The sequence below is a fragment of the Epinephelus moara genome, chromosome 19 (assembly GCF_006386435.1).
Source record: "Epinephelus moara isolate mb chromosome 19, YSFRI_EMoa_1.0, whole genome shotgun sequence".
Classification (NCBI taxonomy): Eukaryota; Metazoa; Chordata; class Actinopteri; order Perciformes; family Serranidae; genus Epinephelus; species Epinephelus moara.
The window spans coordinates 23,093,187-23,107,826 of record NC_065524.1 but is presented as its reverse complement, the minus strand read 5'-3'; the positions used below and the strand labels follow the sequence as shown (position 1 = coordinate 23,107,826).

Genomic DNA, 14,640 nt, shown 5'->3' with positions numbered 1-14,640 from the left:
CCACCACACACACACACACACACACACACACACACACACTTTAGAGTTATTGATCGTAGTGCAGTTAACTCACACACACTACTGTAGCCAGCCGAGCGCAGCAGTCTCCACAGTCAGGCGTGTTGAACAGCGTTTAAGTGAAGCCAACAGGACGTAATAAGGCATGGAGAGCTCCGTGTGCCTCACACACCCTCAAGGAAAGAGAATTTATGGGAGTACTGATTGAGTGAAATGCTGTGGATTTAATAGTCACCAGACGTCCATCATATTCAGTGTTGGAAAATGAAGACACTTGTTTTTTTATGCTGCCTAAACTGATTAATGAACATGGTTATTGATCTAATTGAATTGGATAATGATCTAATTTCTTCACAGCTGAGCATTTGAAGGGACTCTGCTTGTTGAAATTCCCATTTTTGGTGTGGCTGTGGGGGTTGGATTAAGATTTCACTGCCCTCTACTGTCAAATGGAGGCTACTACCATGCACTAACAGTATCAGAGCAGATATGAGGAGGTCTTAAATATTTGCACCTCATTCATTTGTTGTTTGTTGTATGTTTCAAATAATTTCAACGTGTGCACGTGTTCTCATTATTTATTTTCTCTTACTCATGAGGATAAAATCAATCCACAATTTATGAAATGTGATGATTGACTTTTACATGCTACAATAACGGATACACGATACACAAATTAAAGCATGTGATGCAAATACAGCACAACTACAATGAACAAAAAAAAGATAGCGTAGATAAAATATAGGAGAGATTATACAATCGCAAACATTAACAGACAACTTTGGTACTTAGCTGCTATGTATTCCACGTCTCATACTTCATTCAGCATTGCTGAACGATACAGAATTAGCTGGTACACGTGCCAGATAACTAAGTTATCTGACCACATTGACAAAATTGATATAAAATATCTTAAAAATATATAGCTCTAAAAAGTCAAATGTAATCTCTTTCAAATCTATCGTATGGCCGTGTGTGTTCAACTCAAATATCCAACAAAGATATCACAAGTGAAAAAATATAAAACCTTTTTCTGCATATTGTAAAAGGAAAAGAAACAGCATGAAGATATATATGCAGTTTTTAAAACTAGGTAAACATTGCATTGATAGTACTGGCATGGCATGCAGGTTTGCGGTTAGTGTATAGTGCATATAGATATGGCAGAAAACTGATATTTATAGAATATAATCTATACTGTAGTAGTCACTGTGTCCTTTTCAGTCGCTGCCCCCGCAGAGCTTCAATAGGAGCTTCTTGTAGTCTCCTGATGTGTCTCCCTGTTGATAAAACAAACGTGTCAGCACGATGTCTCACAAAATCATGTGCATTTGTTGCTTTTAAATCATTTCAGTGGTTATGAGATGAAGATACTTACAGAGATGTGCGTGTACAGCGACTTGCCGTAGTTTTTAACATACTCCTGGCGGATATCCAGCATGTCCACCTCGGAACGGGAGACCATGATCCGGATCAGGGTTGTGTCTTTGGTCCCAGCGCCCTGAACACACACACGCAAATACACACACAATGAGAGTGACGTAAATGACATATTATGCTGTGCTTATTTAGTTATGTATAGAAACCGACAATCCAAACAAGACAGGGTTTCTCACCTTCATGGCCTTGTAAAGTCTCTCAGCAAAGTAGGCAGATGTGTTCTTAATGCACTTCACTGAAACAGAGAATACTTATTACCAGTGTGCTCATTGATTCATACTTTGTCTCTTGTTTTCTATACAAACAAGATCAACTCATAAAAGTGTACTGTAAAGAGCACCCTCTAATATTCATCACTGCAAGGTGAGGATGATGAAGACAGCAATACTTATGTGTCACTTGAAATGTGAACTATGAAAAATCAAGCTATGCATACACCAAAAGAATATAAAAGAATGGCAACAAGCACATTTAAAGCTGCATTAATCAAAATTTTCATACTGAATGAAATTACTATGTGGGCTAGGGGGGTAGGGGATGTCTCTTATAATGATGAACCTATGGAGGATTATCTGCAGCTCTACTCTTCTCTTAAGCCCGTTTGACGCCGGCACATTTACCGTCTGGTTGAGTCTACCCATTTTCATCAACACAAAAATCCCACTTTCAGCAGCAGCTGTTTTAAGCAAATAAACTAGCAGCTTAAGAGCCACAAGTTAGGAACTGATGGAGACCAGAACAGAGCTAAAGCCCTGTTTCCACCAAACACTTTTAGTATAGTACCTTTGAAACCACAAGTAACCCATCAGACATGATACCTTGACACTAGCTCTGCTTAGCATTTCCACCACAAACAGTACTCTTTCATGTGGGTGAGGTTATTGTCACTCACTGATCTGTCCAGCACTACCTTAATCTGCACCTTGTTTATCATCCACAGAGCGAGGTTGCACGTTGACATTTTCAGGACAAAATAGGACAGGCTGCAGTGAGAGTCTCTCTCCATGGGATATTAAAAAATAGCAGGTTTGAGCATGTAGTCCTTCTAAGGCAAGCTCAGGGGTTTCGTGTTGCCATAGCCCACAGGAACAACGTTCCACAATGCTTTTTTTTCTCCAATTGTGGATTAGAATATGTGCAGTTCACGTCATCCAGTCCAAATTAATATATAATTTTAAACGCTTGAATATTCACTCATTACTAAAAGTGTATGTCGTCTTGGAGAGACAATTAAGACTTGAGTAATGGTCAAAGTTGTCACATTGAAATTTACTGTGTTGATGGATTCATGTCATCAACTCATGCATTGAGTTACATAGGTTAACGTTTCACCTTAAAAGTTGCCGGCAGTCGGTCCAGCAAATTAAGTTATTTTTTCTCAGCTGCTGTGAGAGGCAGAAAAATGTTTCATTTTATAGTTACAGTTTACTAATATATGTAATACTTTCCATGGTATGAACAGTGGTTACATGAGCCTCAAAACCAGCCACAACTCAGCCCTGAGCAGAGTGACCATCTGATTTAAACCAATCGCTTTTGACCAGCTCCACCTTTTAGTACCAGATCTGTGTGCTAGGTACCCTAACAGAGGGTGACCAAAAATGGGGACGTATGGAACGGTTCCATTGGTACCATCAACAACTTTTCACGGTGGAAACGCGAAAAAAACATACCGAAATTAACTGTACTGTACTGCTCGGTGGAAACAGGGCTTAAAAGTAAAGTGCACATTAGTTGTATATTCATCAGGTGGCAGGAAACATGACTGCCATAGAATGATATAGTTGCTCTGTGTGTGCTCATTGTTAGCCACAACAAGATTGTGATATTAAATCTGGGCTGCATTTGTCAGCTTTTTCTGCAATTTTTCTGCCCCCTAGTGGCAAAATATTGATTAATGCAGTTTTAATGCAAGTTATATTTTGAAGGAAAAAAAAAAAAAAAAAAAGTAAACGTGAAATCAGAAACAAGAAGAATGAATTGGAACACAGCGTCGAAAACAATGGCAAACATCCAACACTGCACTGCACACAACTTCACAATGAAAAAGTATAGACTGGGTGTGCAAAACCAATGAAAGGATTCAAATCAAACACATCTAAAACAGGTTACTGTACCATAACCCTGAGAAATGTTGGCAAAAAAAGAGGGGGGAAAAGAGATTATGCATTTAACAGCACCGCTTCCTCCAGCTCTTAAAAGTGTATTAAGATAGCTGTAAAACAGTGTGGAATAAAAATGAGCATGGAAAATGTTTTGTGGTTGAATGTGTGCTGCAGACAGCCTGTACGCTCGTCATTAACTAATTATGTGGAGCAGATTGTGACTCACATTACATGGGTGTGACACATCTAAAAGTAGATCTGAATAGGTGTGTTTAGTCTTACCCACTGCCAACATGCCACTCTCAAGGTCTCCGGACATCTCCCTGCCGATGCTCTTCTCAATATCCCGGCCACACATCTGCTGGTACTGAAGAAACACTACACACACACATAAACACACATCATCAGTAATAAAGCTAACAAGGTCCTAAAGCTGCATTTGTGGCCTGATTATCCTTTAATGTGAACATGTCTCCATAGAGATTACCTGCTCTGAGGTGGGGTTTGCTCCTGGCACACAAAATAGCGTTAAACTTGGACTCATCTGTTCCCAGCTTGTTTTCTCCAGCAGCATACAGGGCCTATAAGGAAAACAGTAATGCATACAGATCAAAATTAATTAATACTACAAGAACTTCCAAGCTGCAGATAAATCATCAAACATTAATTATCAATGAGAGAGAAGCAGACTTTACCTGAGCATCTTGTTTAGCCAGAGAGATGTCAACATGCTCTCGTTCGTCACGATTACCCTGTAAATACAGGACAACACATTCCTCATTAAATCTGAAAGCAGTTGCTAAGGGACAGGTATACAGCTAATGCATTGGTATCACATCTGTACCTGGGCGAGAGAGATCAGGAGCCTGCGGAAGTGCCCTGAAGTATCCCCACTAATGGCATCCTCCAGTGACTTCTTGTATTCTGAGATGGCGAAAACATAATGGTTCAAACAAACAAACAAAAACATATCAAACGCAGATACATGGGTTCAAGCTGTAGTGACTTTTGAAGGCTGATAATCAATATTTTTGTATGTGGAAGATGGTGATAATGAGTATTTTCTTTTGGCAGCAACTTTAAACATGTCACAAACATTCAAATCATACAACATGTCACGACTTTTCAGGCACATAATGTAGGTAGGGTGACCACAACCCAATTTACAAGCAAGCAGGGTCAAAAACTGGTACGTGTCCCTCACCAAATGCAAGTCAAAAATATACATGGCAAATAAAATAAATGAGGGCAGCTGCCATTGGTGGGTTGCTGAAATAAACCTATCGCTACAGATGCTAATCAGTACAGCATATAAGTTGGTTTCGTTTCCATTAACTCACCACGACAAATAGGCAGAGGTGGAAGAAGTATTCCTAAAGTACTAATACTAGGGCTGTAACGGTACAGGTACGGGTAACGGACTTTCGGTTTGGCACGACCCTGTACCGAATTATTGGGCGCAGGATATTATTTTATTTTGTTTTATTTTAATTCCGTTTTTGCGAGCCGAACCATTTAAAATATCTAGTTCTCCGACGGACATAATTGAGTGACGGACCGAGTCCAACCGTAAATCTCCGCTTTCACTTTGTGCAGCGCATTCTCGCATTTTGACAACATGGCAAGTGAGCCTGACGAACCTGAAGACCCACCCGCAAACCTTAAGTCCTCCGTTTGGGAACACTTTGGTTTCAGGGTAAAATACGAAGATGGAAATAAACAAGTTGACAAGACAAAAGCAGTGTGCCGACACTGCAGAACAGCGGTCGGGTATGTACTTGGAAACACGTCTAACATGCTAACGCATCTAAAGCGACACCACCCGAGTTTGAACGTTAACCGGCACGACTAGAAAAAGCAATCTGGTGCAAACTACGATATCGTCGTCGTTTAAAAAGAAAGAGCGTTTCCCTGACCATCGCGCTAAAGAAATAACCAACGCCATTGGAGTTGAGTAAAATTGTTTAAGCTGCACTTTAGATATAAGCATGTTTTGTTTACTGCACTTTAACAAAGTGGGAAAGCTAAGTAAGTTCCTAGTAAAACTGAATCTGAGCAGGCTTTAAAGCTGACCAGCTGCACTATACTTTTTATTTTAATTGAGTAAAACTGTTAAAGCAGAAATGTATATTTATATTTTTCATTCAAAAAATGTGTTAAAAAAACAGCAGGATTTTATTTTTCACTTTTATATTTCTATTTTCATTCAAACAATGTGAAAAAGCAGGATTTTATATATATTTGTTTCATTCAAAAATTGTGTAAAAAGAGTTAACTGCTGTGGTGGTATGTTTTAATAAGGTTACCAATAAGTAAAAGATATTTAGTAGTTGTCTATTTTTTCATTACTGTACCGAAAAAAAACGAACCGTGACTTGTGTACTGAGGTACATACCGAACCGAGATTTTTGTGTACCGTTACACCCCTAACTAATACCACACTGAAATTACCCCATATGCAGCAAGGGGCCACAGACTGGAATTGGGCCTGCGGCTGCTGCGGCAAGGTCACTGCCTTTGTATATGGGACACCTGCTCTACCCACTAAACCACCAGGCGCCCAATAGAGGGCTTTTTGACACATTATTTAGTTAAGAGAATTTCTCTGAACACATCCTTTAGTTTATTACCAACTGTAAAAATCAACACTTCTGGAGAGACATAGCTTTCACTGGACAGAGGGAAACTAGAAACTAAAGCCGTCAGACAAATGCAGAGGAGCAAAAAGTACAAGTTTCCCCTCTGAGATGTAGCGAAGTAGAAGTATCATAAAATAAAAATACTCAAGTACACGACACCTACAATACCTTGAATTTGTATGAAAGTACGATACTTAAGCAAATTTACTGCAAACAGGACCTGCTCATTTGTTTGTGTTCATTTTTATCTAATGCAGTTTAATAGCAAGCTGAATAATATTTGTGCCGGTAAATATTTACGTTTATTTACCAACCATTGGCAGATAGACCAAAAAAGTTATTTTGGACCCTGCTGGCAAGAGAAACTAGGATACTGCATATACGCACAGAAAAAAACTGACTACACTGAATAATCAAATAAATAAATTGTATAAGCTGTGCAATTCTGACACCTTAATTTCAATTTTTTATTGCTGACAAAAAAAAGCTAATACTAAAAGACTTCTTGTGTAAATGATTCCTAGCCCAAGCACCTGCATTTACAAATTTTAGACAAATTTAGATCGCCTGAGTTTACCCTCTAATGTGACACAGTATTTTCAACACAGTGCTGTGATGCTGTGTGATAAAGGAGATCACACAATAGAAGGGGAAAGCAGTCCCTTCAGCGCCCTGAGGCATCTCACCTTGTTTGTAGATACGGTTTATCTCCTTGATTTCACTGTTGGAGCGAGAAGACAGGATCTCTATCAGACAGGCTTCATCGGTTCCAGCTCCCTGTTTGGAAGACAGAACAATGATAACCTGATAGCCTCATCCTCTCGCCTTGTAGCCGCCAAAATCCTTCTTTCTTTATTTTTAATGCAATTCTTTACAGCATTTTATAATAACGTGCATCTTCAGCAAGGAACATTTCTCATAATAAGAAGTAAGCAAATACTATCAGAATGCAAAACCACATAATAACCTGGATTATTCTGTGTTGACAAAGAGATGGGAAGTACTGAGAAGATTATCAGTGGTTTTGTTCGTGAGCATTTACCTTTATGGCATTGTGGAGCTCACTGGCATCAAACTCAGCTGGGGCCTTCAACATGGCCATGACCAGCTTCCTGAAGTCTCCGGACAGCTCTGAATGCAAGTCCTTAATCAGATCCTGAAAATGAAAACATGCTTGGCATTACTAAAACCATCAGTAATTGTGAAACCCTCACAGCAGTAAGCTCTGTGGCACGGCTTTAATGAGCTCTGAGGACATCCAGCCCCCTCTCCATTTTACTGGCAGCCCCAGCACCTGTTGTCCGCTTGTCACCATTATGTAATGCACACTGAGCCTATGTGATTCTATATTGAGAAACTGTGTCTGTTTTGGAAATATTTTAGTAAGTAAATAGTATAAATACTATAACAGAGTATGGCATCAGGAATCACATTAACAACATATGAACCTAACAATGAGCATAAGCAGGACTGTTACCTTTCCATAGGAAGTTTTGTAGGCTCGGGGCAAAGGCACACGCTGCTTGTTGGAGCGACTACCCAGTAAGTCGATGATGGCTTGCTCGTCAGTTCCTGCACAGACAAGCCCACAATGTCAAATCAGAAATTCACAAGTAACATTTACACTTGACAATTACAAGTATCTTTCTAAAGAAGAAACTGAAGACTGTCCTCGACTAAGGAAAGCCCCAAACTGTGTGTCATTTTTGTTTAATTTAATTATCAGAGACGCGGCGAGAGAGACTGAAACATTATTTCAGATTGAGTTTTGGTTTGAAAGGACCTGTGGACGTGGGATAGCAATTCGGTGCCAGTCTCCACTCATACTGGGCAGTTGGTGAACCTGAATCTGGCAGAGTTGGAGGGAGAATGGTTGTACGCCAGACTATCTTACTTGTTGTTAAACTTAACAGTGGGTTATTGCCTACATTAGACCGCCTGCATTAAGATGTTTTAATAGTGGTTTAATTTCACAACAGTGACAAGCAATGCTGAGGCTTAGTACAAACTGACAGAGAGGTCTCTCCGATGATGCAAGCAATGCGCTCATCTGCAACAGAGAGCTGTGACTGAGAAGAGCCTTCTGCAGCGGTTGTGGTTATGTGTGTACTTGTGCGGTTTTTGTGCGTCTAGTTTCATGTCAAACTACTTTCATTTAACTTTTTGGATGGTTCTTACAACAGAGGACACGTAGTTAACGGCACCCATTACCACCTTCCAAGCCTTTGACTTACCTGTCTCTGAAACACCACTACTAACAGGAGAAAATAAAATGTAATTCTCAACCCCAATTCACCAAAAATAATCTCAATCTCAGCGTCGGACAGGTTTTACTTTGTCTCTCTCTTACTTTCTTTGTTTACCACAGGTTCGCAGGTTAATATGATGCACCTATCCATAGTAACTGTCACCTCCATATATGGTGGTTGCTGTCTGTTCATGGGCAGGATGTATGCTAATTGCTGGCTAGTGGGAGCGCACTGTGAATTTACATTTATTCACACACGTGCCTACGATCAAATCCAAGTTTTCTGCCGTGTTCATGAATCCGGAATAGGTTTTTAGTACCAAGGTTTTTCAAGTACAAATTTACCACAGATTTACTAACATTTCATGTATGAGACCAAATGACCGCTAATCAGCTAAACACATCTTACTTGACCCTAACGACCAAACAGTCGACTAAGTACTTAAGAGGGTGCGGTCCAAAAGAATATACAGTCAGAGCACAACTTCCTAAATGGACATAATCAACTAAATCATGTGCATCCGGGGGATATTATTAAGCTCTCTGTCCATGCACTCACCAAAGCCCTTCATGGCCTTCCTCAGGACCTCCACATCTTTAAGTGGGTCAGCTCCAGGAAAGTCCTTGATTGTTCCCCTGAATCCTCTCTGAGATAACAATACAGCGATTTCCTCAGTGAGGCAGGTGTTTACATGACATTACATTGTAAATTTCTAAACGTGTATGTGTGTATTTAACACAGATATTTATTTATTTAACCAAATAAAAAAAGAAGGTATTTTCAGTGTTGCTTACATTGACGGGTGGAGCTATCGGCATGGCTCCTCCTCCTCCGTACGCTGGCATGGACGGATTTGGTGAAGGGACCTTAGGGTAATTTGGCATAGGTGCTTGTGCTCCTCCATAACCAGGCATGGGTGGGTTGGGTGAAGGTGCACGGGGGTACCCGGGCATTGGCTGGCCGGGCTGACCAGGGTAGCCCATCCCTGGGCCTTGGGGGGCTGGCATGCTCCCTCCTGGCTGTGGGTACAGGCCATATGACTGTTGGTTAGGGATGGGGGCACCATACCCGCTAGGCTGAGTGGCAGGTGGGTACCCCCCGGGGGCTTGGGCGAACATGGATGGGTTTTGAGTAAAACCCCCCATGCCTGCAGGGATCTGGTTTGCCTGTGATTTGGAAATATGGCATCTCATAATATTTGTACAGAGCTTTGAAGATTAATGCATGCAAAGCAAAGGGAGCTGGTCACACCTTTTATGGATTAGATTTAGATTTATTTTCATATTTATGGCATTAATCAACATTTAACAAATTCCCAATTAAATGTCCTTTATCATGGATCAAACTTCAGAGGAGAAACTGAAGTTTGATCCTGATGTTTTAAATTTTATCTACACAACTATGTACGAGTATCCAAATAAAGTGTGGCCTTGCTGATAACAGATAATGAGAATACAACATAGACAAGACAATGACTCAGAAAAGTAAAAGGGGAAAAGGAAATTGCATTAGACTGATGGTTTAATGACTGGTTTTCTCATGCAAGAGACATAGAAAAGGGAGCTGAAAGAAGAAATGGTGAGGCTGAGAATTTTAAGATGCCAATGTTTGGAAAAATCTTACCGCAAAATGAACGGATGCGATATTCCATGAACGGCTGTGTAATTAATTCTAACAGGCATATTTAACGCAATAATCTGATGAGGTTGCATTTCACACATATTAAGAAATTTGTGGGTCAGGTGAAGATCATTTTTTTGACTAAACTCACCATGGCATTGTATCCAGGGTTGGATAGGTTGTCAAGACCGATGGAGGGATATCCACCAACAGGGCCGCCTCCCCAGCTGCCTGCAGTGGACAACAAAGACAAAGCTGTTCAGGGAACGTTGAGAATGTGTTGTGCTACTGAATGTCTGAGAGAATTCAGAATATTAGATTGAGGCGGGAATGACTGCTCCTACTGGAACTTCCGCGTTCTCACTTTCCAACTAGTTAACAGGTAGGTGAAAGCAAGCAGGACAGAGAATGGGAGCACTATGTAAAAGATGGACTGTGGGACTTGCTTCTCTTAGCAACAGCAGAGGCTTGTTTGTTTTGGGGGAAAAAAATTCCAGTGTTAACTTTAAGTCTCATGATGCCTGTTGCCTACAAACACGACGTAGCTGACTCATGCCTTCTAAGACAGGCAAGTTATTTTAAGGGACGCTTGTGTTGATCTTCATGTGCTGAATGAGAAAGTGGGCAGTTTTTGCTAACAGGTCACATAGTATGGCATGATGGCTTACCTTGTGGTGGTGCCTGTGGGTAGCCTCCGGCCTGTGGTGGATAGCCCCCTGCCTGTGGAGGATAGCCTCCTGCCTGTGGGGGATAGCCACCAGGTTGAGGGGGATAGCCACCAGGTTGAGGAGGATAGCCTCCTGCCTGTGGAGGGTAGCCTCCAGCTTGGGGAGGGTAAGCTCCAGGCTGAGGTGGGTAGGCACCAGGTTGTGGAGGGTAAGCCCCAGGCTGTGGTGGGTATCCGCCTGCCTGAGGGGGGTATCCAGGGTAGCTCATGGCTTGAAACATAAAACAGAACTGTCAATCAAAGGGCTGCAAGACATAACCTATTAATAAAAACCTAAGAATGATGTTCAGTAGCCACCTAGGCAAACAGGTATTTTATCTGGTCGTAAAGACAATTAAAACAAAGAGCACAACACTGTTGGCACCCTTAAGACATACTGAACGCATTGATATAGCGACAAGAGAGTTGAAAACACACCCAGCTATGAACCTCGTCATCCTCAGGGTGGACAGAAATTACTCAACTGGTGCAGTTCTACAGCAATAAGCATATAGCTGGTTGTTACCATACTAATCTGCTTTATAGGTCAGGTCCCTTGACTCAGTGTAGCGCTATTTAAATGCTGCCTGCCCAAATATATATTCAGCAGTCTTTGCTTTTGAATGCAGAGATATAAAGTGTCACTGTCATGGCAATCTAATGAATCGCAAACTCTTCATTCCAGGATGATTGGATCACAGACGTTTCTAGCTGAGTGGTGGGGTGGTGAGGAAACTTTCTTTATGGTTAAGCTCAGTATGAAAAGCCTTTACTCCAGTTTGCCTACTTGTTCCATGGTGAGACTGACTTCAGTGGACATAATGGAACAGTCTTCTCTGCTTTGCATTTTATGGACAGGAAAAAAAAAACATGTTGCTCTGTTTGAACAAGCACAGGGCAGGGAGGCTATGCGATGATATGCAGAGGTCAAATCCGATGAGATAGAAGCAGCAAATACAGTGACTATTCTATACCGTACTTTCACACAATGACTCAGGGTCTAGCCTTTAACTTTTAATTTCCTGTACACTTCCTCTTCATGCCCTGCTGCTGCTGCTGCTGCTGCTGCTGTCCAACACAGTGAAGTGTCCTTGTAAAATACCTCATTGACAGTTAAAACACATTTGGTCTGAACAAATGTGGGTGTCTGGTTCAGGTTGAAACGCATCACATTTAATTGCGGTTCAGGTGCAAACATATCACATGCAACTGCTTTCACACTTGAAGTGTGGGAAAACTGTGACATGTTAAAACCACGGTGCACAGCTGCAAACCCTGACAGCAATGCACTGCAGTGTTTGCACAGGGAGTTGGGGTGTTTATAAAGGCATTGATCTTTTAAAGGGTCAAAGGTTTTGGAAAAAGTAATCAATACGAGGTAGTGCAAGCTCCTAAGGTGTTGTAAGACAGTGACTATTACTGTTAGCTAATCCTAACATTGGTTCATTATGTTCCAGTTAGTTATGGCGCTGGGTGTGTCACTACTCACTTTGAAACGTAGGACTATTGCTAGCTCACAATGTATTACTTTATCTAGGAAATGGAGTACACTGCATTGATTGTTTCACGCTGTGCTAAACATATGATGTCAGTTAGCAGAAAACAGACTTTAAGCTAGCTTGTAACACGAGCAAAACTTTTGAACAGTTGGCATGCTAATATGTCGCTGCTGCTTCAGGCCTGTACAAATCTCCTATCGAAAGCCAGCTAAGTAACCTCCCAATCCAATTTACATAATAAGGTTAGAGCAGCCATGTCAATTGAACCCTGCTCCTTAGCCGTGAGTTAGCTAGCTAGCTGGCTAACTAACTATAAATAACCGCACAAAATCCCAGCAGCGAAGTTAAGCTAGCAGCTAACACAGTCGTTTTGTAGCTTTAACCGTTGAGCTAACTTGTAAGTGTGCAGTAATGTTGGCAGGCTAACGGCAGCGCCGAGAACACCGGAGAAATACAAGACCACAAAACCAAAAATAGTTGCCACGTATCTAAATATAACTCATAATATTAGCTAATGACTTATTACTTATCCTAGCTCGGTATGTTTGCGTATAAGTTTGATTTTTAGCACTTACTTTAGTCTGCTTGGAGTCTCTTCCTGGAGGACGTATTTGTTTGACCAGCCGCAGCAGCCTTGACTGTACTTAAGCTGCTGTGGGTGGGACTCATAGTTTCCATGTAAGGAACCCACCCATGTTCCTATCTGCCCGTCACAGAGCGCTGAAACACACAGGCCTCTCGTCATGTGACAGCAACAACAACAGATGTGTGTGTTCACCGCTGGATGCATACATACAGGAACATTAATGACATGACGGAAAATGTGACAGGCTGACGTCACATGATATGACACAATAGGTGTGTTATTCTACAAGTGAGTGCCTAAATATAAAACTAAGTGACACCACCCATCAGTTGTGTGCTTAGTGACACATGAATACTATTTTACTAGTTCTTAACAATGAGATTATAAAGTGTAGGAATTATATATACTAATTTCATAGTCATTTTAAATCCATTTTATAGTAATCAAAGTTACAGAAGTATAACTACAATGCTACTGTAATTATTTACATTTTATTTACTAATGACTATTATATATTATATTATTGTATAATAAATACTAAATCGTTTTATAGTAATCAAAGTTACAGTCATAATTACAATGCCACTGCATTTATTTATATTTTACTTACTCATAAATATTATATATTATATTATTGTATATTAATACTAAATCAGATTATAGTAATCAAAATTACAGATGTATGATTACAATGCCACTGTATTCATTTACATTTTATTTACTAATGACTATTATATATTGTATTATTATATATTAAATACTAAATAATTTTATAGTACTAAAAGTTATGATTACAATGCCATAGTATTTATTTACAATGACACTGGCAATTGTATATGTATTATTTTTAATCTCTCTATCTATCTATCTATCTATCTATCTATCTATCTATCTATCTATCTATCTAATTTTTATGTAATGTATATTTGTATAATAATAATAATAATAATGATAATGACAACAATATTATTATATTATTATTACTACTACTACTAATAATAATTGCAGTAATATTTACAGTAACAATAATAACAATAAAATAATAATAATATTTTTGTTCTACTCTGATACATATTCCATGACTGAAAAGGAGCAGGGAGACGTAAACAATTTTATTTTACCTTCCCCTGTCTCAAAACACAAATAATCAGAAGAATTACATGCTCTCTCAGTTTCAGTTATTAACATAAACTGTATAAATAATTAATAATCAATAGTTACAGTAACTTCAGAAAGAAAAATATATAAATAAATAAACATAGAAGAATCGACAGCCATACACAATGTCCCCTTCATCTAAGGAATAGCTTCTACACGACAACTTCATATAGTCTAATTTTTAGTTTATACATTTTTTCGAACTTAAAAACATTAAGACAACTCTTTAAATCATTCTGTAATGAATAACTGAAGAATCATAAAACACCAGGGGATAAAATTAAGTATAAAAACAGTTATACTTGAAGCTGTGAGGGTGGGTCATTATTGTTTAAATAATAATAATAATAATAATAATAATAATAATAATGATACACAGTTAAACACAGTTACAGAGTGCTTTACAGAACAATGTAAAATAGTAGGCTATACACCGTCAAGATAAAAACACTAAAAACAAAATATATAAATAAAAGCAAATAACATAGAACATAGACTAAGACGAGATAAAACAGAGTGTGTAATTAAAAAAATGTAAAATATGATAAAAGAGGGCTATAAACTAGATAAACAATAGATTTGTTGTCAGAATGCCTTCCTGATAAAGTTCATTTTGGGGA

At 39.4% G+C, this 14,640-nt stretch overlaps 1 protein-coding gene across 3 annotated transcripts; it reads right to left on the bottom strand.

Moving 5' to 3' along the window:
• Positions 1 to 578: 578 nt before the first annotated feature.
• On the bottom strand, positions 579 to 13,011 carry anxa11a (annexin A11a). Of its 3 annotated transcripts, none has more exons than XM_050071408.1 (15): positions 12,852 to 13,011; positions 10,740 to 11,009; positions 10,223 to 10,302; positions 9,246 to 9,617; positions 9,010 to 9,097; positions 7,680 to 7,774; positions 7,245 to 7,358; positions 6,889 to 6,979; positions 4,408 to 4,487; positions 4,259 to 4,315; positions 4,051 to 4,144; positions 3,846 to 3,941; positions 1,635 to 1,693; positions 1,397 to 1,519; positions 579 to 1,298 (listed from the first exon to the last, which is right to left on the bottom strand). In XM_050071408.1, exons 2-15 carry the CDS (start codon positions 11,005 to 11,007, stop codon positions 1,239 to 1,241), a joined length of 1,677 nt encoding a protein of 558 aa, XP_049927365.1. In that variant the 5' UTR covers positions 11,008 to 11,009; positions 12,852 to 13,011; the 3' UTR covers positions 579 to 1,238. The 3 variants fall into 3 exon arrangements, with proteins under 3 accessions (XP_049927365.1, XP_049927366.1, XP_049927364.1); XM_050071409.1 differs by having other exon boundaries at positions 9,246 to 9,470; XM_050071407.1 differs by lacking the exon at positions 12,852 to 13,011 and having other exon boundaries at positions 10,740 to 11,019.
• Between the last annotated feature and the right edge of the window lie 1,629 nt (positions 13,012 to 14,640).

Coding starts and splice junctions, on each gene's coding strand:
- anxa11a (XM_050071407.1), bottom strand. CDS start 11,019: ATGTTTCAAGCCATGAGCTACCCTGGATACCCCCCTCAGGCAGGCGGA. Junction 4,145..4,258: donor TGGCTAAACAAGATGCTCAG/GTAAAGTCTGCT, acceptor TTTTCCTTATAG/GCCCTGTATGCTGCTGGAGA. Junction 1,694..3,845: donor GAGTGGCATGTTGGCAGTGG/GTAAGACTAAAC, acceptor TCTCTGTTTCAG/TGAAGTGCATTAAGAACACA.